Source organism: Salmo salar, chromosome 07 (assembly GCF_965601325.2).
Source record: "Salmo salar chromosome 07, fSalSal1, whole genome shotgun sequence".
NCBI classification, from domain to species: Eukaryota; Metazoa; Chordata; class Actinopteri; order Salmoniformes; family Salmonidae; genus Salmo; species Salmo salar.
Genome location: NC_138297.1, coordinates 46,433,221 through 46,460,117, shown reverse-complemented (window position 1 = coordinate 46,460,117; position 26,897 = coordinate 46,433,221). Strand labels below are relative to the sequence as shown.

At 44.7% G+C, this 26,897-nt stretch overlaps 1 protein-coding gene across 1 annotated transcript in view; it reads left to right on the top strand.

The window, feature by feature from the left end:
* The window catches only part of LOC106609304 (cadherin-like and PC-esterase domain-containing protein 1), an 80,405-nt gene that overhangs the window by 33,944 nt on the left and 19,564 nt on the right, over positions 1-26,897 (top strand). Inside the window, exons 7-14 of the mRNA XM_014207972.3 lie at positions 6,809-6,939; positions 7,037-7,112; positions 8,879-9,043; positions 9,196-9,300; positions 11,060-11,214; positions 12,512-12,582; positions 14,713-14,899; positions 15,611-15,788. Coding sequence (XP_014063447.2) covers positions 6,809-6,939; positions 7,037-7,112; positions 8,879-9,043; positions 9,196-9,300; positions 11,060-11,214; positions 12,512-12,582; positions 14,713-14,899; positions 15,611-15,788 — 1,068 coding nt within the window. The remainder of the gene's footprint in view (positions 1-6,808; positions 6,940-7,036; positions 7,113-8,878; positions 9,044-9,195; positions 9,301-11,059; positions 11,215-12,511; positions 12,583-14,712; positions 14,900-15,610; positions 15,789-26,897) is intronic.

Below are 26,897 nucleotides of genomic sequence, written 5' to 3'. Positions count from 1 at the left end.
TCCAGGATGCTAGCCTTCTAGGCAGAGTTGCGAAGAAAAAGCCATATCTCAGACTGGCCAATAAAAAGAAAAGATTAAGATGGGCAAAAGAACACAGACACTGGACAGAGGAACTCTACCTAGAAGGCCAGCATCCCGGAGTCGCCTCTTCACTGTTGACGTTGAGACTGGTGTTTTGCGGGTACTATTTAATGTACGCCTATGTAGATATTCCATTAAGAATCTGCCGTTTCCTGCTACAATAGTAATTTACAACATTAACAATGTCAACACTATATTTATGATCAATTTAATGTTATTTTAATGGTAAAAAAATGTGCTTTTCTTTAAAAAACAAGGACATTTTGTAAGTGACCCCAAACTTTTGAACGGTGGTGTTTGTGTTGGGCTATATTAAATAAAATAGGTTATATATATATATATACACCCTATTTTATTGAATGTAGCCCCGAGTTCTTGATAAAGCTGGACCTACAGTAAACAGTACAGATCTTGATCTATGTCTCTTAGAAAACTCTTGTTTCTCCAGAATGTTTGTGCTGCGTATTTTCTCCATGTGATGTTGATTAGGCTGTTACAGCTGTGTAGTGGAGGGTTGTGTGGTAGCTGGCTAAGTGCGTTCCTAGCATATTGCTCGTAAATGAGCTTAGGGCTTTCAATTCACACTGTGCTGCAAACAGGCCAAGTGGATACACTCTGACTTGCACATGCAGTATAATGGATAGATTGGATATACAGCTTTGAGGGAACATAATGTTTTTGCTATTTATTTTCTCCAGTTATTTCTTAAAGCTGCATTCAGGCCTAGTGTTGTTTTTGTGCTTCTTTTTTCGTAAACATGCTAAAATATTGGAGCCTGTGCGAACACACACACACAAAACTACTGCCAGAACTGTCTCTCTGCGGCAGAAACACAGTAAACCGTAGTGTTCCTTTCCAATAACCCAACTTTCCACTCTGTTATACCAATCAACTATCAACTCTTCTCCAATCTCATATCTCTTCTGACTAGTTAACGTCTCGTTGACATCTCCTACGTGTCTCTAAAACTCTAGCTGAGTCACCAGATGACCAAAACCATGCCAAATATCTGGAGTTCTTAACATCCTGATCCTACTGCCATTATGTTGTTGTCTCCGGAGACTCCCGGTCCCATTTAAAAGGTCCTATTAATAGTGTTCAGTGTGTGTGTCTAAGGGGTGCGTACCGGCGGCAGAGAAGTCAGACGCAAGAAAGCAAAAACTGTTTCCAAACGGCGCAGTTTAATAACAAAAAACCCACCGGAAAACAGAGCAATCAAATAATGGGTACATAACCCGATGCACACCGGGACAGACGTGCACAAGCACCTACAACAAACAATCACCGACAAGGACATGAGGGGGACCATAGGGTAAAGTACACAACATGTAATTGATGGGATTGGAACCAGGTGTGATGGAAGACAAGACAAAACCAAAGGAAAATGAAAAGAGGATCAGCGATGGCTAGAAGGTCGGTGACTTAGTTACCATGGAAACGTATTGTGACATGGAATCACATGTCTGCAGAGGACAGTTGTTCAGGATGTGATGTCCAGAAGAAAAATCTAGGTAAATATTGCTTGTGTAGAGAATATTTTTATTGTCAGTCATTTCCAAACAGGCTACAATTTCTTCAATTTGTGGTAGAATTTAGATTTTTCAAGTATATTTGATTATTTAGTGTAAACCATATGCTAGCTGTAATACTGGCCAAAGCATGCTAAGCAGTCTGTCATTTTTCTCCAAAAACAGCAGACGCATCGTTTCCATCAGTCATTTTCATCACAACCTTACCTGTGACGGAAATGACAGAAACTGGTGGAAATGACAAAAATCCATTATGTTATTACTTTTTACTTTAAGCTTATTTAATCATGTTTTTAATTATTTTAATCTAGAAAATGCTTATATTTATAGATATTACTTATATATATACTGCTCAAAAAAATAAAGGGAACACTTAAACAACACATCCTAGATCTGAATGAAAGAAATAATCTTAAATACTTTTTTCTTTACATAGTTGAATGTGCTGACAACAAAATCACACAAAAATAATCAATGGAAATCCAATTTATCAACCCATGGAGGTCTGGATTTGGAGTCACACTCAAAATTAAAGTGGAAAACCACACTACAGGCTGATCCAACTTTGATGTAATGTCCTTAAAACAAGTCAAAATGAGGCTCAGTAGTGTGTGTGGCCTCCACGTGCCTGTATGACCTCCCTACAACGCCTGGGCATGCTCCTGATGAGGTGGCGGATGGTCTCCTGAGGGATCTCCTCCCAGACCTGGACTAAAGCATCCGCCAACTCCTGGACAGTCTGTGGTGCAACGTGGCGTTGGTGGATGGAGCGAGACATGATGTCCCAGATGTGCTCAATTGGATTCAGGTCTGGGGAACGGGCGGGCCAGTCCATAGCATCAATGCCTTCCTCTTGCAGGAACTGCTGACACACTCCAGCCACATGAGGTCTAGCATTGTCTTGGATTAGGAGGAACCCAGGGCCAACCGCACCAGCATATGGTCTCACAAGGGGTCTGAGGATCTCATCTCGGTACCTAATGGCAGTCAGGCTACCTCTGGCGAGCACATGGAGGGCTGTGCGGCCCCCCAAAGAAATGCCACCCCACACCATGACTGACCCACCGCCAAACCGGTCATGCTGGAGGATGTTGCAGGCAGCAGAACGTTCTCCACGGCGTCTTCTTACTCTGTCACATCTGTCACGTGCTCAGTGTGAACCTGCTTTCATCTGTGAAGAGCACAGGGCGCCAGTGGCGAATTTGCCAATCTTGGTGTTCTCTGGCAAATGCCAAACGTCCTGCACGGTGTTGGGCTGTAAGCACAACCCCCACCTGTGGACATCGGGCCCTCATACCACCCTCATGGAGTCTGTTTCTGACCGTTTGAGCAGACACATGCACATTTGTGGCCTGCTGGAGGTCATTTTGCAGGGCTCTGGCAGTGCTTCTCCTGCTCCTCCTTGCACAAAGGCGGAGGTAGCGGTCCTGCTGCTGGGTTGTTGCCCTCCTACGGCCTCCTCCACGTCTCCTGATGTACTGGCCTGTCTCCTGGTAGCGCCTCCATGCTCTGGACACTACGCTGACAGACACAGCAAACCTTCTTGCCACAGCTCGCATTGATGTGCCATCCTGGATGAGCTGCACTACCTGAGCCACTTGTGTGGGTTGTAGACTCCGTCTCATGCTACCACTAGAGTGAAAGCACCGCCAGCATTCAAAAGTGACCAAAACATCAGCCAGGAAGCATAGGAACTGAGAAGTGGTCTGTGGTCCCCACCTGCAGAACCACTCCTTTATTGGGGGTGTCTTGCTAATTGCCTATAATTTCCACCTGTTGTCTATTCCATTTGCACAACAGCATGTGACATTTATTGTCAATCAGTGTTGCTTCCTAAGTGGACAGTTTGATTTCACAGAAGTGTGATTGACTTGGAGTTACATTGTGTTGTTTAAGTGTTCCCTTTTTTTTTTGAGCAGTGTATATTACTTATATATTTTTTTCTTTGTTTTTAGAAGATGCCACATAAAACAGCACAGAGGTCACAGACATAAAAACAAAATACAAAATGATCCTATACGATACCAGGAACATCTGCAAAAAGACAGGGAGAGATACTGGAAGAAATAAGAGAAGGGAGAAGTGATATCTATCTCTGAGCTTACAAAGAGAGAACAAAGAAGCAAGAGAAGGCAATGGAACTGCAACCAACGGAATAGAAGACAGACTTTAAAGAGAACAGTTGCAATGGAGACCTACCTATCAGGCAACACCACACCTCAGTCACCAGATGACTTGCAGCCAGAACATGAGGCCATCATACCTGCCCCTAACTTACCTGCCCTGATGCACGCCCTGATACCCCTTCCTCGTCTGCAACAGGAATGAGAAGTCTAATACTTGCTGGAAGGAAAAAGGTTGGAAGAGGTCGCTCAAAAACAAATGTCAAACCTGATAAAGCTTAACGGAAAACTGAGGAATAGAAAAAAAGGTATGATCAACTGATGAAGAAAATGGATAGACAAGATTCCCCAAAGACGAAGACAAAACAGGAAATGAAGGGAACTCCGAAGAACTTGAGAAGGATTTTATTGTTTCAAAATGCCATCATTGCAGAGTTAAAGCAAAAGTATTTAAAAAAATGCACAGTGCCAAAGACAAACAAGTGGCTTCAAAAATGCTCAGAGGCAACATCCTGAGAAAGTATGGCCTGGTCAAAGCTGCAAACAGAGAATTTGGATTATCAGCAAAAGCATTGAGGGCAAATGAAAACAGGCCAACAAGTCTTCAATACTCCAGGAAAAAGCAGTGTAACATAAATAGCACAGCGACAGAAGAGAACATCCCTAGATTCTATGAACGTGATGACAACAGTAGAGCATCAACAGGGAAAAAGGACACACTAACGAGGAACAAGAAAAAAAAACACAAGCGCTTCTTGAATGGCACAATTCAGAACCTTTTATCAGACGTTTAAGAGGGAATATTCAGAGATTAAAATGTCCTACTGTGAATTCTTTAAAATATGTATTTTTGGGTTGTCAAGCCAACAGTCCGGGATAGGGACACATGCCTCTGCAAAACCCACGCCAACCTCCAGTTCATGGTGGACAAACTACAGCATCACAAAGTGATCAGCTGCAGCCACAATGAGAACCTTATTCAGTCTAAGATCCTGAAGAAAGAGTGTATGTACGGAGTTCTCCCTTTGCCAAGCCAAAGAGCTTAAACATCTGGCTTTGATGCTGGTGAGCAGACATGGTGGTTTGAGTGGAAAAACAAAGCTGAAGAGGGAAACATGGAGAAGTTCACTGTACATTTGACAGTATTAGAAAAGGTGTGTGGCACACTGCATATTCTACTGGAGGACTTCTCCAAAGGATTGAAAGAGAAGTTGGGGAAACATGTACAACTTTCGACACCAATACTCCAAACTGAGAGAATTAAAAGAGATCATCGTGCATATTGACTTTGCAGAGAACTTAGGGGCGCAACTTTCACTGGGGACGGGGGGGGGACGAGGGACGGGGGGGACGGGGGATGGGGGGGGGGGGGGGACGGGGGTAGGACGGGGGGGGGGGGGGCAGCATGTCCTCCTCACATTCTGAAATTGCATTTTTGTCCCCAACCAGTTTTATCATTTGAATGTGATACAAAATGAGGCAACGGTGTGCTTTAGGACCATGCAGACACCTCCGAGCGGTCGGGTAGGCTGTTTGGAGTATTTATCCGACAGGATAAAACAAATTATTATAATTATTTCCCCCCACTTCTAAAACCAAAGTTGTGCCACTGAGAGAACTACCTGCGTAAATACACCAGTGAAATCCAGGCAGTTCACTTTGGGGATTCTCACATGCAGGTGACCCTCCACACCTGTGTTGGACATACCACAAATGATACCGTTTCACTTTGCTCACTGAGCTCTTCTATGCGGATGACCCCTCTGCAATCTGGGCTCATCTCTCAAACACTGGCCTACTTCCTTGAGCGCTGCCCACTTTTGGAATCTTACTTTTTCTTAAATTAATTAAATGTTCTACAATGGTTGTTGATCAAAATGTTTGCAATAAAATATTGTTTTCATAAGTTTTTTTTTTTTTAAGTAGATGTCATTTCCACTACACCTTGTCATTTCCACCACACCCATATTTTTAGGTAAATTAGTATATTGTGTATAATTTACATTGATTGATTTGTTTTAGATATGGAAATCATATGGCTGTTATCATAATCTCACAAAAAGGTTGGGTGGAAATATCTTATTTTTTATGATAAATAAATATTTTCCGCTGTCACAAAGGCAAGTTTATACATTCAGGCGTTGTGTTGAATTATTAATTTTAGGAAACCTTAAAAAGCACTTAAAATAATATTCAATGCAAGTTAATGTACAAATGAATAAGAAATGTGTTATAAAAATAATTGTATGATATTTCATTTTCAAACTAAATGGATGTTTAATGACGTGATGGAAATGACATTTGTCTATGGCTGTCTGAGAAAAATGACGAAAATATATCAATTCCTGAATAGTACGATCACAGCCATTATCAGATATTATTTCTAGACAAATCAAAGACAATTATAATACTGGTAAAATGGTGTTTCAATACATTTTCATTTCTGAAAGCTTGCCGGGCCAAAGTGCCCGAAGTTGCAGAATCAACCATGCGCGCGTGCATGTGTTGCTGTGGACTAGCCAACCACGCCACATGCTTCGGATTTGAGCACAGTAATGCCTGATTCCCAACCCTGTCCAACCGTCACTCACTGGCACCTTATTGGGATTATCTCAAATGAAATCTGTCTCTGTCAGATGAAATGTAATCTAACTAGATTAGATCTATTAGATGTAATATTGATGGGACTGAGAGAGTGGTTGGAGTTTTCATCTGTCATATCAAAACTGGGGTTGTGGATTAGCGAATGTGGACTGTTACTGCCACCTGTTGGAACAGAGTATCAAGTGTTTATTTTGCCGTGGCAGTGCGTAGCATGTGAACAATTCCTTTAAAATATGAGATGGAATCTCTCCACATGAGCTCGAAACAGTTATTGCCTTGACTGATACTGAGGTGTTATAATTAAGTTGGACTCTATCCAACTCTGCTGGGTACAGACTTGAACTTCTTCAGACTTTTTTTAACACTGACAACTTTTCTCTCTTTATCCTCCCCGTCTCTTTCTCTATCCTATTTTCTCTCTCTTTCTGTCTTTCTTTTTTTTTTACTCTCGCTTTCTCCTTCTCTTCTCAGCTCAAGCCCTTTCTTCTGCAGCAGCTGGGTCCTGATGCATCCCATGAGGCCTTGGACCATGTGAAGGAGGTCATAGGTCAGGTGTTGAGGGTGGCAGCATTGACCAATGAGGAGCCTAGCTCTCGGCACAGGTTAGCCACCCTCGGATCAACCTCACAACTGTTCAATTATTCATCTTTGTACATCGTTCTGATTTGTCACTATTCTATGTGACTGTTTCTCCTGCAGTAGGTGTCTCCTGTGTTTCCAGCTGATGACATTCACTCTTCAGTTCAGTGGTTCCCTTCTGCCTATCATAGTGAAGGTAAGAGGGGGTTATTGCTTGGTCGGCACATTACTACTGTAGCCGGTCTCTACTGATGCTGTTTTAGAGTAGTCACTAGGTGGTGCCATAAGACTGTGAGATTGCAACGTTCAAAGACGTCAACATGCACTATGTATCCAAAGGTATGTGGACACCCCTTCAAATGAGTGGATTTGGCTATTTCAGCCACATCCGTTGCTGACATGTGTATAATATCGAGCACACAGCCATGCAATCTCCATAGACAAACATTTGCAGTAGAATGGCCTTACTGAAGAGCTCAGTGACTTTCAACGTGGCACCGTCATAGGATGCCACCTTTCCAACAATTCAGTTTGTCAAATTTCTGCCCCGCTAGAGCTGCCCCGGTCCACTGTATGTGCTGTTATTGTAGAAGTGGAAACTTCTAGGAGCAACAATGGCTCAGGCACGAAGTGGTAGGCCACACAACTTCACAGAACGGGGACTGCCGAGTGGTGAAGTGCATAGCGCGTAAAAACCGGCTGCCCTCGTTTGCAACACTACTGAGTTTTGTTTTTCCATGGCCGAGCAGCCGCACACAAGACTAAGTTTACCATGCGGAATGCCAAGCGTCGGCTGGGTGGTGTAAAGCGCGCCGCCAGAGGACTCTACATGCCCCAATGCATAGTGCCAACTGTAAAGTTTGGTGGAGGAGGAATAATGGTCTGGGGCTGTTTTTCATGGTTTGGGCTAGGCCCCGTAATTCCAGTGAAGCGAAATCTTAACACTACAATATATAATGACATTCTAGACGATTCTGTGATTCCAATTTTGTGGCAACAGTTTGGGGAATGCCCTTTCCTGTTTCAGCATGTCAATGTGCACAAAGTGATATCCATACAGAAATGGTTGTTGAGATCGGTGTGGAAGAACTTGACTGGCCTGCACAGAGCCCTCACCTCAACCCCATCGAACACCTTTGGAATGAATTGGAACGCAGACTGCGAGCCAGGCTTAATTGCCCAAACTGGTCAGTGCCCGACCTCACTAGACCTCTTGTAGCTGAATGGAAGCAATTTACTAACATCTAGTGGAAAGCCTTCCCAAAAGAGTGGAGGATGTTATAGCAGCAAAGGGAGTTATTACTAGATATTAATCCCCATGATTTTGGAATGAGATGTTCGACGAGCAGGTGTCCACATACGTTTGGTCATGTAGTGTGACTTCCGAGTTGAGCAGAGAAGAGAGAGTCAGTATTTTAGCTGTTGTGCTGCATACATGTGGGGGTTGCATACAAACACGCATGTGCACTCACACACGCACATACCCATGCATGCATACTGGTGAGTGATACAACTAGTCACAGTTATAAAAGCCATTTCACTTAAAGGGCCTCCCTTGAAGTATTTTAATTGGTTTGACCCAGAGATGCCTTCCCCTTTTTCCAGATTCCAAACATGGTGTCCATTTGGTTCCACTCCTATAACCCGAGCCACTAATAAACATGATGATGTTTCCTTCTGTAGGCTGTATAGCCTGTTCCATGTACTCATCTTAGGGAAACCAACATGTCTCTTAAGGTTCAATGTGACCAATTCCTTCCTTGAATTCCCCTCATTGCTTACACCTCTAAGTGTGAGTCAGGGTAGAGGGAAGGGATCCGGTCATTGTGTTGGCACCCATTCATACGTTTCCTAAGGTATTAAGATAACTCATATATCCAGTAGGTGGCAGAACATGTTTACTCTCAGTACAGTCCCTTAATGAAAGCCGCTGCTAAATTTCCCATAATCCCTGTCTGAAAGGCTGAGACTGACCTGCACTTTGATGGGCTGAGGGACCCAGGGTTTGACGGACAGATCGCAAAAGAGTTCATCCTAGAAGATGCTCTTCTCTTCCTGCTCCCAGCACACAGTGGACAGGCCAGTCTGAAGAGCCCTTCACACACCGAGACAGGCAATGGACAGAGGGTACTAAACAACTGTGTTTAACTTAATAAATTCCTCAATCTATCAGGGCAACGACGATGGACTCTTTTTAACATGACAATTTCAGAGGGAAATTTGTATGGATATCATAATTCCACTGACCTTCACAATTTGTTTTGTATGTTTCTGGTCAGTATGGTGGCTGTGGGGGGACATACGGTCTCTGTCTACCAGAACACCAGACTCTCCTCCTCCTCCAGTTCCTCCGTCAGCTGAGGACACCAGGGCCATTTGAACTGGTAAACCTCTATTCCATGTTACTCTCTGTTACAGTGCATTCGGGAAGTATTCAGACCCCTTGACTTTTTCCACATTTTGTTACGTTACAGCCTAATCAATCTACACACAATACCCCATGATGACAATGCAAAAACAGGTTTTTAGACATTTTTGCAAATGTATTAAAAATAAAAACTGAAATATCACATTTACATAAGTATTCAGAACCTTTACTCAGTACTTTGTTGAAGCACATTTGGCAGTGATGACAGCCTTGAGTCTTATTGGGTATGATGCTACAAGCTTGGCACACCTGTATTTGGGTAGTTTCTCGCATTTTTCTCTGCAGATCCACTCAAGCTCTGTCAGGTTGGATGGGGAGCGTCGCTGCACAGCTATTTTCAGGTCTCTCCAGAGATGTTCGATCGGGTTCAAATCTGGACTCTGGCTGGGCCACTTAAGGACATTCAGAAACTTGTCCCGAAGCCACTCCTGCGTTGTCTTGGCTGTGTGCTTAGGGTCGTTGTTCTGTTGGAAGGTGAACCTTTGCCCGGGTCTGAGGTCCTGAGCGCTCTAGAGTAGGTTTTCATCAAGGTTCTCTCTTCGATCCATTCATATTTCCCTCGATCCTGACTAGTCTCCCAGTCCCTGCCGCTGAAAAACTTCCCCACAGCATGATGCTGCCACCACCATGCTTCACCATAGGGATGGTATTGGTCAGGTGATGAGCGATACCTGGTTTTCTCCAGATGTAACGCTTGACATTCAGACCAACGTTGAATCTTGGTTTTATCACATCAGAGAATCCTGTTTCTCATGGTCTGAGAGTCCTTTAGCCTCCTTTTGGCAAACTGCAAGTGGGCTGTCATGTGCCTTTAACTGAGGAGTGGCTTCCGTATGGCCACTTTACGATAAAGGCCTGATTGGTGGAGTGCTACAGAGATGGTTGTCCTTCTGGAAGGTTCTCCCATCTCCACAGAAGAACTCTGGAGTTCTGTCAGAGTGACCATCGGGTTCTTGGTCACCTCACTGACCAAGGCCCTTCTCCCCTGATTTCTCAGTTTGGCCGGGTGGCCAGCTCTAGGAAGAGTCTTGGTGGTTCCAAACTTCTTCTATTTAAGAATGATGGAGACCACTGTGTTCTTGGGGACCGTCAATGCTGCACATTTTTTGGTACCCTTCCCCAGATCTGTGCCTCGACACAATCCTGTCTCTTAGCTCTACGGACAATTCCTTCGACCTCATGGCTTTCTTTTTTTGCTCTGACATCCACTGTCAACTGTGGGACCTTATATAGACAGGTGTGTGCCTTTTCAAATCATGTCCAATCAATTGAATTTACCACAGGTGGACTTCAATCAAGTTGTAGAAACATCTCAAGGATGATCAATTGAAACAGGATGCACCTGAGCTCAATTTAGAGTTTCATAGCAAAGGGTCTGAATACTTATGTTAATAAGGTATTTCTGTTTTTTATGTGTAATACATTTGCAAACATTTCTAAAAACGTGTTTTCGCTTTGTCATTATGGGGTATTCTATGTAGATTGAGGAGGTAAAAAAAGTATTTAATCCATTTTGGAATAAGCCTGTAACGTAACAAAATGTGGATAAGGGGAAGGGGTCTGAATACTTACAAATGCACTGTATAGAGTATAACCAGATTCATTCTGAAGCATAATGTAATCAATGTTACAGAACACTTGCAGTGATTCCAGATTGTAATCATGTTATTTAGATTGTCTGTATTCCCAGTAATTGAAAACCTGCCTGTATCCAGCTTTATCCCGCAGCTTCTCCACAGCGCTCTCCTATCCAAGACTTTCTCTTTCGATCGTTCCCTAGAGCGGAGGAGTCTGGGAGTGGGCTGCATTTCTCAGCATTGTTGGACAGAGTCTGTTCTCATTATACAGAGCAAAGGAACCAGACTTACAGGTGAGCACAAGCGTGCGCACGCGCGCACACACACACACACACACACACACACACACACACACACACACACACACACACACACACACACACACACACACACACCCCCCCCCCCCCCCGTCAATCAGTTCACATGAGGTTCTGTTACCTTGCTCAATCCCCTTGGTGTTGTCTTACTCTCCATATATTTGGAAAGGATAGACCAAACAAAACAAAAAACAGACAAATGACTGGTCTGGGGGGGAATAAACTTGGCTGAATTTAAGGATGGTTTTCGTTCCCCAACCCCTCCTAAGCATGCCTTCATTAAGCCCCTGGCACATGTACGTTAGTCTGGCTGTAGCAGGAGAGAGGAGCTTCAGGCCCAATCCACTCAAACTGGAACAGAATTAGGTTAAATCCCTTCTTGGCTGGGTACTGGCTCCACTGGCGGGCCCCATCTGGCCTCCCATCCTTCCCAGGGCTGTGGCACGGAGCTGGGCTGCTGGCAATCAGAACACAGCCTCCCTCTGCCTTCGGGCTGGGTGGACTTCTGGGGCTGAGCACGGAGCTAGGAGCATGTAGCACACTCACGGGCAGGGAACCAGGCGGAATGATGAGGATGATGGGAGGAGAGGGAGGTAGTGGCGGAATGGGGATGGTAAGGGGTAGAGGAGGGTTTGGAAGAGGAGTGGAAGGGGAACAGGGTGCTGGATGTGGGAAGTGGAGGAAACGGGTGTAGAGGAGAAGAAAAGGGAGAATTTATCAGGCTAGAGAAAAAGGAGGGAGTATCTGGAGAACAGCCAGTATAGTTTACTTTGATTGGGTGAGGGTTATAACAAGTGTTGATAAACACCTTTGGACCTCTTATAGGCTAGGAACCAATTGGAATGTTGACGCTGGCATGGAAAGTGTGTGTGTGTGTGTGTGTGTGTGTGTGTGTGTGTGTGTGTGTGTGTGTGTGTGTGTGTGTGTGTGTGTGTGTGTGGTGTGTGTGTGTGTGTGGTGTGGTGTGTGTGTGTGTGTGTGTGTGGTGTGGGTGTGTGTGTGTGTGTGTGTGTGTGTTTGATCACCATATGTGTGTTTTTACTATATCCATATTTATGAATTTGTGCAGTTGGTTTGTGTGAGACTGTGAATGTGATTGATAGACTTATAAAAAGGTCCGTTTATTAGAGGGCATAAAGTCTGTCATCGCTCTTTAGGGTTTTTTTTATTGCAGGGACAACCCTCAGAATGACTGAGTGGATGTTCCCATTATTCCCTGTTGCAATGGGACATATTTTTTCTAAATAATGACAGTCTTCCATGTTTCTCATAGGACCAATAAAGCAGAGACACAGACCGGGTGGAACCAACACTCAGGCTCCCAGGACCTCCCTGGAGACAAAGGTGAGGCGCTGCTCAGGTGTAGGCTAATTGGCTGGCTCTGGAGCACCTCACCAACAGGATGCATAGAAATGCATTGTAATTAGAATGCTGTATGTCTCAATGGTTTGAAGTGTGACGCTCCGAGTTCACCAGAGCTCCACACTGGGAGGCATACGTGTCTTTTTGTAGAGCAAAACTGTTTGTGGAAGGTACTACACCGAGCACAGACCCTCTCGCTCACTCAACATTGTCGATATACGTCGAGTTTCCTTATAGGCCTGTTTGGCTGGGAAACTGTGAAGCCAGCAATATAGCCTATTTCTGTTTGAGTCTTTTATTAAGGAATGTGAAACAATGTTTCTGTTTGATCCTCATGCATAGCTTTTCTTTATACGGCCTAAAATAAATGTGTTCATATGAGCAGAATGTTGTAGGTTATAGCATACCTAATTTTGATCAGTTATAAATAAAAAATATATAATAATTTAAAGCAGAAAAAATGTATCTCGTCAAAGGCCGACATTTCAATTAAAAAAATACTGCATGGATGGCTATGATAGTCCAGCAATCGAATTGCAAGTCTTTCTTATGCAAATAATCAAAATATTATTCTTAAAATTATCTTGCACTGCTACCCTCATTATTCATTATTCTCAGAGGAGCAGAACAAGCAATGGAACCCGAATTTATCCTCTGTGCGTGGAAAAATATCCCGGCGCATGAAAGCTACACCAACAGATTGGAACGACAGACCGCAAATAAGTCCTTCTGGAAATGCACGGAATATGATGCTTTCGAATGCCGAGGGCGCATTACCCTCACTGACGGCGTTAACTCCAAGTTAACCGAACAATTTTCATACATATGACGCCTTTATAGTAACCGGTCGATCACAACAATTGATAACCTTTCAGACAATAAAGAAAAGAAGCATCTGTACCTTTTTAGACAGTCAGATTCTGCTGGGTCATAGACTGTTCGGTATTGTTTCCCTGACAACAATAAACGTTGCTGATTGATGTGCTGTTTCTTGTTTTTTTTATGGTATGGTAGATGTGTTTTCTTTCTACTAAAAATCATTGTATTTAACGAACTTCAAAGTACTTTTTAGGAGTGAGTGGTCTGCGCGCAGGCAGCTCGAGATAATTTCATTGACAGTTTTGGTTGCCTAGTGATGGACTTTAGCCCCGCTTAAGAAGCGGCATTCCTTTACCGACAAGTTAAATGCCCATTCAGTGGCGCTTCGAAACTCCAGAGAAGGTTTCGTGGACGCATTTAAAAAGCCATAGTGTACCCTTTCAGACAAACAAATGCTGTGGCCGAGGCGCGTTCAAGGCGCCACACTTTATATACCCATATTTACGAATTTATGTAGGCCTAGGCTACAATATTCTGCCCATATGAACAACATTTATTTTAGGCCATAACAATATTTTAGCCATACATGATTTAATGAAAAGCAGTAAACATACACCTCATGGACACAATCGTGCAATAGTTAACATACACAAAATTGTTTCACATTCTTTAATAACCGACTCATAAACACAATCATGCAATAGGCTACAGCTGGGTTCACAGCTTCACCCGCGCATCACAGCTTCCCTGGGGAACTCGATGTATTGTAGCCTCACGCGGACGAAAGAGCAGAGGAGTTGGCTTCTGCTGCAGTGTTCAAGGTAAAAAAAAATTACGCGTTGTAGCGGTGGTTCGGGTGGGTAGGTGGCCCTATTGTGCTCCCTGCATCTGCAAACTGCTTGAGGTTGGCACACATCAGAGTCAATTGCCTCCACAGGAAGAGGGCTTCCCATTCTCTGGGCTTGTGCTCAACACCTGTGGACCCTGTTATTAACATTCCTCCCATTACATAGTGTGTGTGTGTGTTGGTGTGAATGTCTTTATCTTTAATCCCTTTGAATGGGGACATACACACACACACACACACACACACACACACACACACACACACCACACACACACACTGAGCATGCATGTTTTAGATAACCATCTTTGTTCTTTGATGCTCCTTCTGATGGATAAATGTCTAACAGTATTCTGAATATGAAAAATACAGTGGGACACGGTGTGACTATGCAAGCCTTTTTATCTGTATATAATCCATTCTCTCTCTCTCCCTGTGGTGTGTATCAGAGCGGTGTGTGGACCCCCACCTCAGACAACTGTACACAGACCCCCCTCTGACCCTCAGCCCCCCCTTCAGTCCCTGGGTGAAGGACTACCGTGCTGAGGTCCCCTTTGATGTGGTGACCCTACGCCTCCGCCCTGAGCCAATCAGCCCAGCCTGTCACATACACCTGGATGAGCACAGAGGACCTAGGTGAGACCCTTCCAGCCATGACCTTTCAAATGTAGCTGGGTCACATTCAGTGAGATGGTAGGTGTTAGCAGTCATATAGTTAGATCTCCAACAAGCCCTTTCATAGGTTAAATGGATCTTGTCCTATATTGCTTACACCTGCCAGTCTTCAGGTCTATAAGTGAGTTATACCATCTGAATTCTGGGAATGTGTGTTTTTAGTCCAGTGTTTTGGTCAGGGCATTCATGTTTTGGTCAGGTTTTCAGTCCAGTGTTTTGGTCAGGAACTCATTCTGAGTTCTACTCTGTGTGATTGTAGAACTCTGTTTCTTATGTCCGTAGCTTTGATCTCAGCAGCCAATCCCTGATTAGCACCTATTAGACTCAGTAGCACTGGGGTCAGAGGATTGACCTCTGACAGACAGACAGACAGCACACACACACACACACACACACACACACACACACACACACACACACACACACACACACACACACACACACACACACACACACACACACACGTAAGACGGCTACACACACACGACGCTAAACGTGACATTTAGGAATTATTCTATAATCTGTCCTTTCTCTCACCATCCTGTATGTGTGTTTTCATATCTCCGCTCTGTGTGGTGTGTGTGTGTGTGTGCTTGTGCTTATGTGTGTTTCATCTCCCTGGACCTCTCTGGACCTTGTTTCTGAGAAACTCTGCCTCTGTTTTTTCCACAGAACAGCAAACTACCCAGTCGGCCTGGGCAACAGCATAATCAACATCCTAGTGACGGACGAGTTGCTCACCACAGAGCCCGAGCCCGTTGTCATGACAATATACACTCTGCACATGTACCGCGAGAGCCGGCCCAGCCTGCCCATGTTTGGGGAGCATGTGATGTGTGGCTTCGTGCAGGTAGGTGGTGCGGGCAGGCTGTTTCTACACGTTTGTAACTCACTACCATACACTCACAGATGGACAAGCACTGTCAGAGATCTGGGCCTGTATTCACAAAGTCTCAAGAGTAGGAGTGCTGATAGAGGATCAGTGTTTAGTTTTAGATTATAATGAATAACTGTATATGGATAGGGGGGGACCTGATCCTAGATCAGCACTTTAAGATGTGTTTTTGTTCTCCATTATGAGTAAAACAAGGTAAAAATGTAAGGTTAGTGGGACCATCAAGTTAACCAAGAGTGACTTGCTGTCTGGGGTTCACTGACTTTACTGGAGGACCACGTCAGAGGAACACAAAATACAATTTCCCTATTCTCTTACCATATTCAAATGAGACGCACTATTGACTTTTACAGAGCAATGGTTTCAATTCCCAGAGCATGGGAAGTGTTTCCTTCTATGAGCAATGTTGGTCTGGCACCCAACACAAGTTTCATAGCATGTAAACAAAGGAAAATCAATTCATTCGGTTGAGAAGGAACCGTGCGGTTCCTTCGTTTTCACAGCATTGGTCATGTCGGCGGTTGGGTTTCACCGAGCGAGCCTTCGCGGCTGGTCTGTGTAAAGTTTAGTGTCGGTTACGGCTGCGAATGGCGTCGAGAGGCAGTGGAGCAGCAGCAGTGTCGAGATACAGTTGGTTGATATTTCGAAGCCGGTATTTTCCAGATTACCGTTGGAATGTGGAGGAGCGGGGTCGGCCGGAGAGGTAAAGGGATTGAGAGGGTCCGATGTTCCCATGAGTTCCTGTGTCAGGGGCTATATTTGAGCTTTCACACCCCAGTAAGAGTTTGGTTTGGGATGTGGTCCAGGACGCTCTGTCCCTCTCTCCCTCACCTGACCCCCCCCCCCCTTCACTCTTCTCCAAACCTCCCACCCTATCTCCTGATGCATCTTGGGTATGAGGGTGGCGATGGGGCAGTGTCCCGGGGCGGGGCAGGGTTGATGGAGCGGAGCCTTAGCTGACCAATCAATGCAGGAATATGAGCCGTTAAGAGGAGGAGCATTTCTGGACATTACAGTGATAGAAACAGTTGGGGACAGTGGGGTAAGTTAAGTCAGTTATTTATATTCAGTATCACTCCATCGAGGGAAATATAGTATTCTTTCTAACAATGCTATCTACATAGATTTTAGGATGTTGTGTATCCCTGGAAATAATCAGAATTCATGTAAACATTACAGTTTTGAAAACATAGCTTGTCCCCAAAAAGTGGTCTCTCGCAACAATTTATGGGGTAAATTAAGCCGCCTACAAATGTCTGTACTGAATTAAATATTGCCACTACATTTTTATAACCATGTCTATCTTTATTTCCCAAACACAATTCAACACAATCACAATCACTTTGTCTTTTAATCATTTTAAGCATCTTTTGACACACCTAACAAACACTTTCTACTTAAAAAAACACTTAACATAGGCCAAGCCCTGGTGTTACCTCATCCCAGTGATAATGCCTACCATTATGCCTGGGAAGAAAACACTTACATTTGCTCAACTTGCCATTGGCTCAACCATTAGCTCAACTGACCCCATGGCCATTGGCTCAACTTACCCTAAGGCAAACATTTGGACTATATTACCCCAAACAGCTACAAGGATGCACTTTCATGCTAGGTTTAGGACCTCATATTGAAGCTTATAGAGACCCCAACTGATGTATAGGGCAATCATTGATGATGATCTACTTTGGTTTAAATACAAGCGTCATGGAACTTCTAACACAGTAAATTAATTTGACTTGGTGGAAATCTGTTTTTTTGGACCTAACTTGCTTACCTCTTTTTCCATGTGTGTTTTTTCCTTCAGACTCCATGAAATGATGACCTCTTCCTAAATATTTGGTCAAATTATACATTTTGTGTATGGTTTCCTAGAAACCAGGGTGGCTCAACTTACCCCTTTGGCTCAATTTACTCCACTACATACTTACACACACTGGCAACCACTTCTGAGCCTCATATGGACACACACATACTATATAAATACACACACACACACACACACAGCTCATAACAGCCCGTGATGGTTCTCCCCTGCTGGTAGTGTGAGGGCTGTGGTTATTATGGTCCATTGGGAAGAGCTGACTGTCTCCCAAATAGTTATTGTGGTCACCAAGCGGTCCTCACATCCCAGCAGGCATAAACCATCCTCTACCATAGAACATGTGGTCCTGTTTTTGGTCAGAAGCGAACGAGAGAAAAGAGGAAAAACAGACTGAATCCTTGACAAATTGTTCACACAGCACAGCCACCAATGATTTCCTGGTGCTATTTGCTATCACACTGGATTATAAACTCAGCAAAAAAAGAAATGTCCTCTCACTGTCAACTGCATTTATTTTCAGCAAACTTAAGATGTGTAAATATTTGTATGAACATAACAAGATTCAACAACTGAGACATAAACTGAACAAGTTCCACAGACATGTGACTAACAGAAATTGAATAATGTGTCCCTGAACAAAGGGGGGGGGGGGTCAAAATCAGAAGTAACAGTCAGTATCGGGTGTGGCCACCAGCTGCGTTAAGTACTGCAGTGCATCTCCTCCTCATGGACTGCACCAGATTTGCCAGTTCTTGCTGTGAGATGTTACCCCACTCTTCCACCAAGGCACCTGCAAGTTCCCGGACATTTCTGGGGGGGGAATGGCCCTAGCCCTCACCCTCCAATCCAACAGGTCCCAGACGTGCTCAATGGGATTGAGATCCGGGCTCTTCGCTGGCCATGGCAGAACACTGGCATTCCTGTCTTGCAGGAAATCAAACACAGAACCAGCAGTATAGCTGGTGGCATTGTCATGCTGGAGGGTCATGTCAGGATGAGCCTGCAGGAAGGGTACCACATGAGGGAGGAGGATGTCTTCCCTGTAACGCACTGCATTGAGATTGCCTGCAATGACAATAAGCTCAGTCGGTTGATGCTGTGACACACAGCCCCAGACCATGACGGACCCTCCACCTCCAATCGATCCCGCTCCAGAGTACAGGCCTCGGTGTAATGCTCATTCCTTCGACGATAAACGCGACTCCGACAAATGGGCACAAAACCGCGACTCGTCAGTGAAGAGCACTTTTTGCCAGTCCTGTCTGGTCCAGCAACGGTGGGTTTGTGCCCATAGGTGATGTTGTTGCCGGTGATGTCTGGTGAGGACCTGCCTTACAACAGGCCTACAAGCCCTCAGTCCAGCCTCTATCAGCCTATTGTGGACAGTCTGAGCACTGATGGAGGGATTGTGCGTTCCTGGTGTAACTCGGGCAGTTTTTGTTGCCATCCTGTACCTGTCCCCCAGGTGTGATGTTCAGATGTACCAATCCTGTGCAGGTGATGTTACACGTGGTCTGCCACTGCGAGGACGATCGGCTGTCCGTCCTGTCTCCCTGTAGCGCTGTCTTAGGCGTCTCACAGTACGGACATTGCAATTTATTGCCCTGGCCACATCTGCAGTCCTCATGCCTCCTTGCAGCATGCCTAAGGCACGTTCACACAGATGAGCAGGGACCCTGGGCTTCTTTCTTTTGGCGTTTTTCAAAGTCAGTAGAAGGCCTCTTTAGTGTCTTAAGTTTTCATAACTGTGACCTTAATTGTCTACCGTCTGTAAGCTGTTAGTGTCTTAATGACCTTTCCCCAGGTGCATGTTCATTAATTGTTTATGGTTCATTGAACAAGCATGTGAAACAGTGTTTAAACCCTTTACAATGAAGATCTGTGAAGTTATTTGGATTTTTATGAATTATCTTTGAAAGACAGGGTCCTGAAAAAGAGACTTTTAGTAAGTGTACGTTGTGTAGTAAGCTGTTAGTAGCCCATGTGCCTAACTAATAATTTGCTCCCTTTTCCCTTCATAACTTAGCCTGACTTGCTGGTGCACATTTAGTCTATAGCCTGTTTTAGAAAAATGTCATAATTTAATATTGTAAGAGCTTTCATTGTTTGCTTATATGCCCCCTTTATTTATCGTACGGTTCTGACTTGGTGTACAGGGAGAATACTGATAATACTGTAAGAACGGCCCATGTTCTGAATTCTATCACTGTACATTTTATATAGGATATAATTTGTCCCTTTGCAATTGTGTGTGTGGCTGGTATGCTAGCTTTGTGTCCTTGGTGTTGGGAGTGTTGCTATGATTGTCCTCCCTATGCCTCCTCAGGGTCACTACAAGGTGTCTGGGTCTGGGAAAACACAGTCTGAACCTCCCTACATTGTCCACTGTACCTCATTCTAACTCATTGACCATACCCCACCACAGCTGGTACACTCACTTAAACACATTTGCACTCTCCCACACAGCGGGTGACCCCTTCGGTGGGTGGGTGGGGGGTTACAGGTGTTTTACTCGTCTTGGGAACAAGGTCGTCATGGAGGAATAGACACACACCCTTCGTCTTCCTTTCATCTCAGTGCAAGGTGATACTGCTGGGTGTTGGCGTATGATGGGTTGGGGTCACAGATTTGTGTGTGTGTGTGTGTGTGTGTGTGTGTGTGTGTGTGTGTGTGTGTGTGTGTGTGTGTGTGTGTGTGTGTGTGTGTGTGTGTGTGTGTGTGTGTGTGTGTGTGTGTGTGTGTGTGTGTGTGTGTGTGTGTGTGTGTGTGTGTGTGTGAAGAACATTCCATTCGCCCATACACCCAGTCCAAACTCGGCCTCTAGCATGTCTGAGAGTAACCACTCCTGGTGGATCAAATGGACTAATAGGATGGTGGTTGTGATTCCCTTTAGGAAAAGTCAAAAAAGGTTACATTAATTACAATGATTATTATTATTATTATATCTAATGTGGATATTACAGTCACCCCCGAAATTACTGGCACCATTGATACAAATTAGAAAAAAAGACTATGTATAAAATAATAATACAAATACTGAGCTATATTGAATGTTCAAAAATATTGGGGATTTATATTATTTTAGTCATCTTTTTTTCTTCTAAAAAAGAAAGGTATCAGTGGAAGCAAAATATCCCCATAACATCAAAGATCCACCACCATATTTTACAGTAGGTATGAGGTTATTTTCTGCATATGCATCGCCATTGGTTTCTGTGGGCAAAGACCCTTATTTTCCTCTCATCTGACCATTGCACCCGGTTCCAATCCAAGTGCCAATGCCGTTTAGCAAACTCCCGTCTAATTGTGGATTTGGATACTTGGTGACCCCAAGATGCGAGCAACCAAGTTTTCCTCACTGTGCATGGGGACAAGATACACTTCATTTACCAGGGTTGTTTGCCACTGTTCCAGTTGTTTTAAACATATTAATTATTGTCCTAATAGTGGTAAGTAAATAAATAGCTATTTTTGTACCCATTGCCTGATTTCTGAAGGTCAACAACCATGGTGATGGATGACAACTGGATCAGATATGTCTATGTCCTGGGAAATGTTCTTGTTACTTACAACCTCATGCTAATCATATTAGCCTACGTTAGCTCAACCGTCCCGTGGGGGACCCACCGATCCTGTAGAGGATGTATTAATTAATCGTCATCATTGTAATGAATGTAATCTGTTTTGACTCAGAGCCTAAAGGGAATCCCAACCACCATCCTATTCCTCTATCTCATCCATCAGCCACCAGTCAGGAAGGGTTACTATCAGACGTGCTAGAGGCTGACTTGGGACCGGTTGTATGGACGAATGGAATGCTGCTGACCCACATCCAACCCTGTGACCCCAACCCATCATACTCCTACACCCAGCTGCAGGGCCTGTCTAGCACAGCAAATTGTTTTTCAAAGTTTGATCTGAAACACAACTTTTCCTTGCTCTTCCTGATCCTGATCTGCTTGGCTTAGCGAGAATTCATTTATTTGCCATTTTAGAAGTGAAAGAATCTAATTGTCACCTACACTCACTCACTCACACATTCACTCACTCACTCACTCACTCACTCACTCACTCACTCACTCACTCACTCACTCACTCACTCACTCACTCACTCACTCACTCACTCACTCACTCACTCACTCACTCACTCACTCACTCACTCACTCACTCACTCACTCACAACTCGACTTACTTCTGCTCTTGGCTCCCAGTACCAAAAGGCCACAACAAGCTCATGCTATGCCAGAGGGACTTTGGCAAGCAATACCATCCCCCCCTTGATGTACAGTCTGAAATAATTATATTTCCACAGCTTTTGATGGGCATTCTTGGTGCATGAATGTGACACGCAGACATAACCAAATTGCAGGGCCTGTCTAGCACAGCAAATTGTTTTTCAAAGTTTGATCTGAAACACAACTTTTCCTTGCTCTTCCTGATCCTGATCTGCTTGGCTTAGCGAGAATTCATTTATTTGCCATTTTAGAAGTGAAAGAATCTAATTGTCACCTACACTCACTCACTCACTCACTCACTCACTCACTCATTCACTCACTCACACATTCACTCACTCACTCACTCACTCACTCACTCACTCACTCACTCACTCACTCACTCACTCACACACTCACTCACACACTTACACACACACATACACACACACACACATCACACACACACACACACACACACACACACACACACACACACACACACACACACACACACACACACACACACACACACACTGAGAGATTGTGGCAGAGTATAGATAGGAAGACTTGGGCCAGTCCGGGTGGTCTGGGGTATAACAACGCTAGAGGCTTAATGCTTTCCTTCTGTTCTGAAGTCAGTGTGAGAAACACCCAGAGACTGGAGTCTCTACAAACCACGAGCGTGCTCTCACAGCTCTGTGCTTCACCACACACACGCTCAGATGCACACACACACAGACACACACACATTCATGCTCAGACATACATTCACAAATCAGGCAAACAGTTTCACACCACCACCACCCCCCATGTGATCCATGCTGTGGAAACCGTTAAGGGATCAGAGAGGAGAGTGACAAAGTGGCAGAGGAGAGGAATTATTTTGATGCCAGAGCACATTCCCATTTCCTTCATTCTCTCTCAGTCCCCCCTGGCCTCACTCTCTCTTATATCACCATCCAGCCCCTCTCTTTATTTCTCTTTAAACACAGGTTAGGGACTTTCCATATCAAAGTGACCTGAATGCATCACCTGTCAATTAGACCAGCTGAGGCACAGCAGTGAGAAAAGGGCCTTCGGGGTTCTGCAATATGTCCACCATATTGAGGAGGGTTTTGGCTGCTGATTTTGCTCTTGTAAAATAGATGATTTGAAGAGGGGATATCATGAGGACGGTGATGGAATGTATTTAGTGTGAAACGTACAAAACCTTGATTTAAATTGCATTGGACGAAGCCTTATGTCGTGTTTTGGGAATAATGAGTGCTAACGAGGGCTAATTGGTGAGAGCGTCTGGTGTAGTCGTAAGCAGTGTGACCCCAGGGCAAACCCAGTATAAACTCCCTCTCCGTACCACAAGTCCCCACATTTATGTGTTCCACCCATAGGACAGGAAATCCATAGCATTATGTTCTTACTGAGGGATATTTCAGATGTGGTTGCTCATTCTCTTAAGCTGATGTAACCCTCTAATGCTCCACTCTGAGTTGCACAGCACATACGCTGTGCAAAATAGTGTTTCAACTGAGGGGTTGTCAACGTGTGTGGAACTCTGAAAGTCCAATATATGGTTCTCTGCTTTGTGCAATGTTGTACTTTGTCTTGTCGTGTGCTGTTTTGATGTGCCTTTTTATATTTCACACTTTCTCTGAGGTGATGGCGTTTTCGTTGACCTCCGACACAGGTCTATCTGCTCTGCAACCTGCCCTGTCCCCGAGCTGACAAGGTAAAAATCCGTCGTTCTGCCCACGAGCAAGGCAGTTAACCCACTGTTCCCCGGGCGCCGAAGACGTGGATGTCGATTAAGGCAGCCCCCCGCACCTCTCTGATTCAGAGGGGTTGGGTTAAATGCGGAAGACACATTTCAGTTGAATGCATTCAGTTGTACAACTGACTAGGTTATCCCCCTTTCCCTTTCCATGTCACTGACAACCACGCTCTGCTAACAACTACTATCTCATCTGCTCCCCTCTTCCGCTCAAATTCTAGTCGTTCACTCTCTTCCTCCGTGTGTCAGAGAGAGAGCGAATGAGGGAGATATTGTCCACTCATCCTACATGGGGGGCAGGAGAATTGGGCCCTAGAACAGGCCTCCATTGATGCGGCGTGTGGGGCTTTTGAAGTGCTATCATGTGAAGGCTCAGGGCTTCAGTGTTCATATCAGCAGGCTGTCTGGCTGTCTGATGCTGCTTGGTTATCTAGCTATGTTGATAGCCACAGGTGGGAATGGGAAACTGACTGAGGGTGGATCTCAATAGTCTAGAGTAGCTTCCTTGTCTCGTATCCCATCCTCCGTCTGTATTGACTTCACAAAGCTGGTGTGCTATGCCCAGCCATGGCTCACTTATGAGGACTGGTACACTCACCCGTGAGAAAGTCCAACCAGGAGCACTTTCTGTTACTACAGAAGGAGGACTGCCCTTCCACACATAGTTTTATATCTTTATATGTCCACTGTTATGGCTGGACACATGTTCAGTTTATTCCATTACCGTCTACATCTCCTCCACTTCCCATTCCATCAACACAGGCAAGATCGCAGCTCTGTCCCAGTTTCCCAACCCTGGTCTCCACACCTATCCTTATCCCGTCTCGTAGAGGGAAACTAAGCATTTATTTCCTGGTGTTGTTGTCAAGGGGGGGGGGCTTGGTGGGAGTCTGGCTCTTTGATGTGCTGCAGCTGTGAATTCCACCGAGGCCCAGTCCCAGAGCTGATCCACAGAAGCTGGCTCTGTTAACCCCCCCCCCCTCCACCCCTCTCCTTCCTCGCTCAGCCCAGGAGTGTGCCACTTCACTCAGACAATGGCTGACTTCATGCTCCCTCCCTCCGCTCCCGTGTTATCATACTGGAGCGGAGGGGGGGAGGGGGGAGACGGAGTGAAGAGGGGGAGACAGGTCTTCTCATTAAAACTCCTGTTGGTCCCCCTCAGTCCAATAAAAATAATCGCTGCTGCTGCGTTTGATCTGGTTTGATCAGTCAGAGACGATGAGGGGTGATAGACATTCTAAGAAACATTCATTAAATGGTTTGGTGCTTTTATCTTTTAGGGGGGAAATAACTTTGTCGGGTTAGAAGACCCCCCCCCCCACGACCCCTGTTACCCTGTGTATGTTGAAACGCTCCTCTCCTCTCTGTCTCTACCACTTGTCTTTCTATCTTCTCCCTCTCTCTCACTGTGTGCGTGCGTGAGTGCGTGTGTGCGTGTCAGGGCTGTGTTTCCTTGCCGTTGACAGGGCCAGTCTGGGTGGGATGATTTAGGGGTCTGTGATTCAGGGCGAGGGGTTAACACCCGCGGTCATCCCCTCATAATTCCCTACAGCTGCTCTAACCTAACAGTCTGCACAGAGGGGGTGATAGAAAGAGAGAGATTGAAGCAACTAGAGGTACAGTACCAGTCAAAAGTTTGGACACACCTACTCATTTAAGGGTTTTTCTTTATTTTTAATATTTTCTACGTTGTACCCTTTTCCTTGATGACAGCTTTGCACACTCTTGGCATTCTCTCAACCAGCTTCACCTGGCATGCTTTTCCAACAGTCTCTAAGGAGTTCCCACATATGCTGAGCTGCTTTTTCTTCACTCTGCGGTCCAACTCATCCCAAACTGTCGGGTGATTGTGGAGGCCAGGTCATCTGATGTAGCACTCCATCACTCTCCTTCTTGGTCAAATAGCCCTTATACAGCATGGATGTGTGTTGGGTCATTGTCCTGTTGAAAAACAAATGATAGTCGCACTAAGCGCAAACCAGATGTTATGGCGTATCACTGCAGAATGCTGTGGTAGCCATGCTGGTTAAATATGCCTTGAATTCTAAATAAATCACAGACAATGTCACCAGCAAAGCACCATCACACCTCCTCCTCCATGCTTCACGTGGGAACCACGCATGCAGTGATCATCCGTTCACGTACTCTGCATCTCACAAAGACACAGCGGTTGGAACCAAAAATCTCAAATGTGGACTCATCAGACCAAAGGACAGATTTCCACCGGTCTAATGTCCATTGCTCGTGTCTCTTGGGCCAGGCAAGTCCCCTTTTCTTATTTGTGTCCTTTAGTAGTGGTTTCTTTGCAGAAATTCGACCATGAAGGCCTGATTCACGCGGTCTCCTCTGAAAAGTTGATGTTGAGATGTGTCTGTTACTTGAACTCTGAAGCATTTATTTGGGCTGCAATTTCTGAGGCTGGTAACTCTAATGAATTTATCCTCTGCAGCAGAGGTAACTCTGGGTCTTCCTTTCCTGTGGCGGTCCTCATGAGAACCAGTTTCATCATAGCGCTTGATGGTTTTTGCGACTGCACTTGAAGAAACGTTCAAAGTTCTTGAAATTTTCCGGATTGACTGAACTTCATGTCTTAAAGTAATAATGGACTTTTGTTTCTCTTTGCTTATTTGAGCTGTTCTTTCCATAATATGGACTTGGTCTTTTACCAAATCGGGCTATCTTCTGTATACATCCCCACCTTGTCACAACACAACTGATTGGCTCAAACACAATAAGAAGGAAAGAAATTCCACAAAATAACTTTTAACAAGGCACACCTGTTAATTGAAATGCATTCCAGGTGACTACCTCATGAAGCTAGTTGAGAGAATGCCAAGCTGTCATCAAGGCAAAGGGTGAATACGGGTGAATACTTTGAAGAATCTGAAATATAAAATATAGTTGACTTTTTTTGGTTACTACATGATTCAATATGTGTTATTTCATCGTTTTGATGACTTCACTATTATTCTACAATGTAGAAAATAGACAAATAAAGAAAAACCCTGTAATGAGTAGGTGTGGCCAAATCTTTGACTGGTACTGTACCTACTACCTCACGAATGCACGCATGAGGCGAACACACACATACACACACACAAGGAGTCATCATGCCAGGTAGTCCTGAGGCATGGTCCTAGGGCTCAGGTCACCCCGAGAGAAAGAAAGAAATAGAGAAAGAGAGAATTAGAGAGAGCATACTTAAATTCACACAGGACACTGGATAAGACAGGAGAAATACTCCAGATATAACAGAC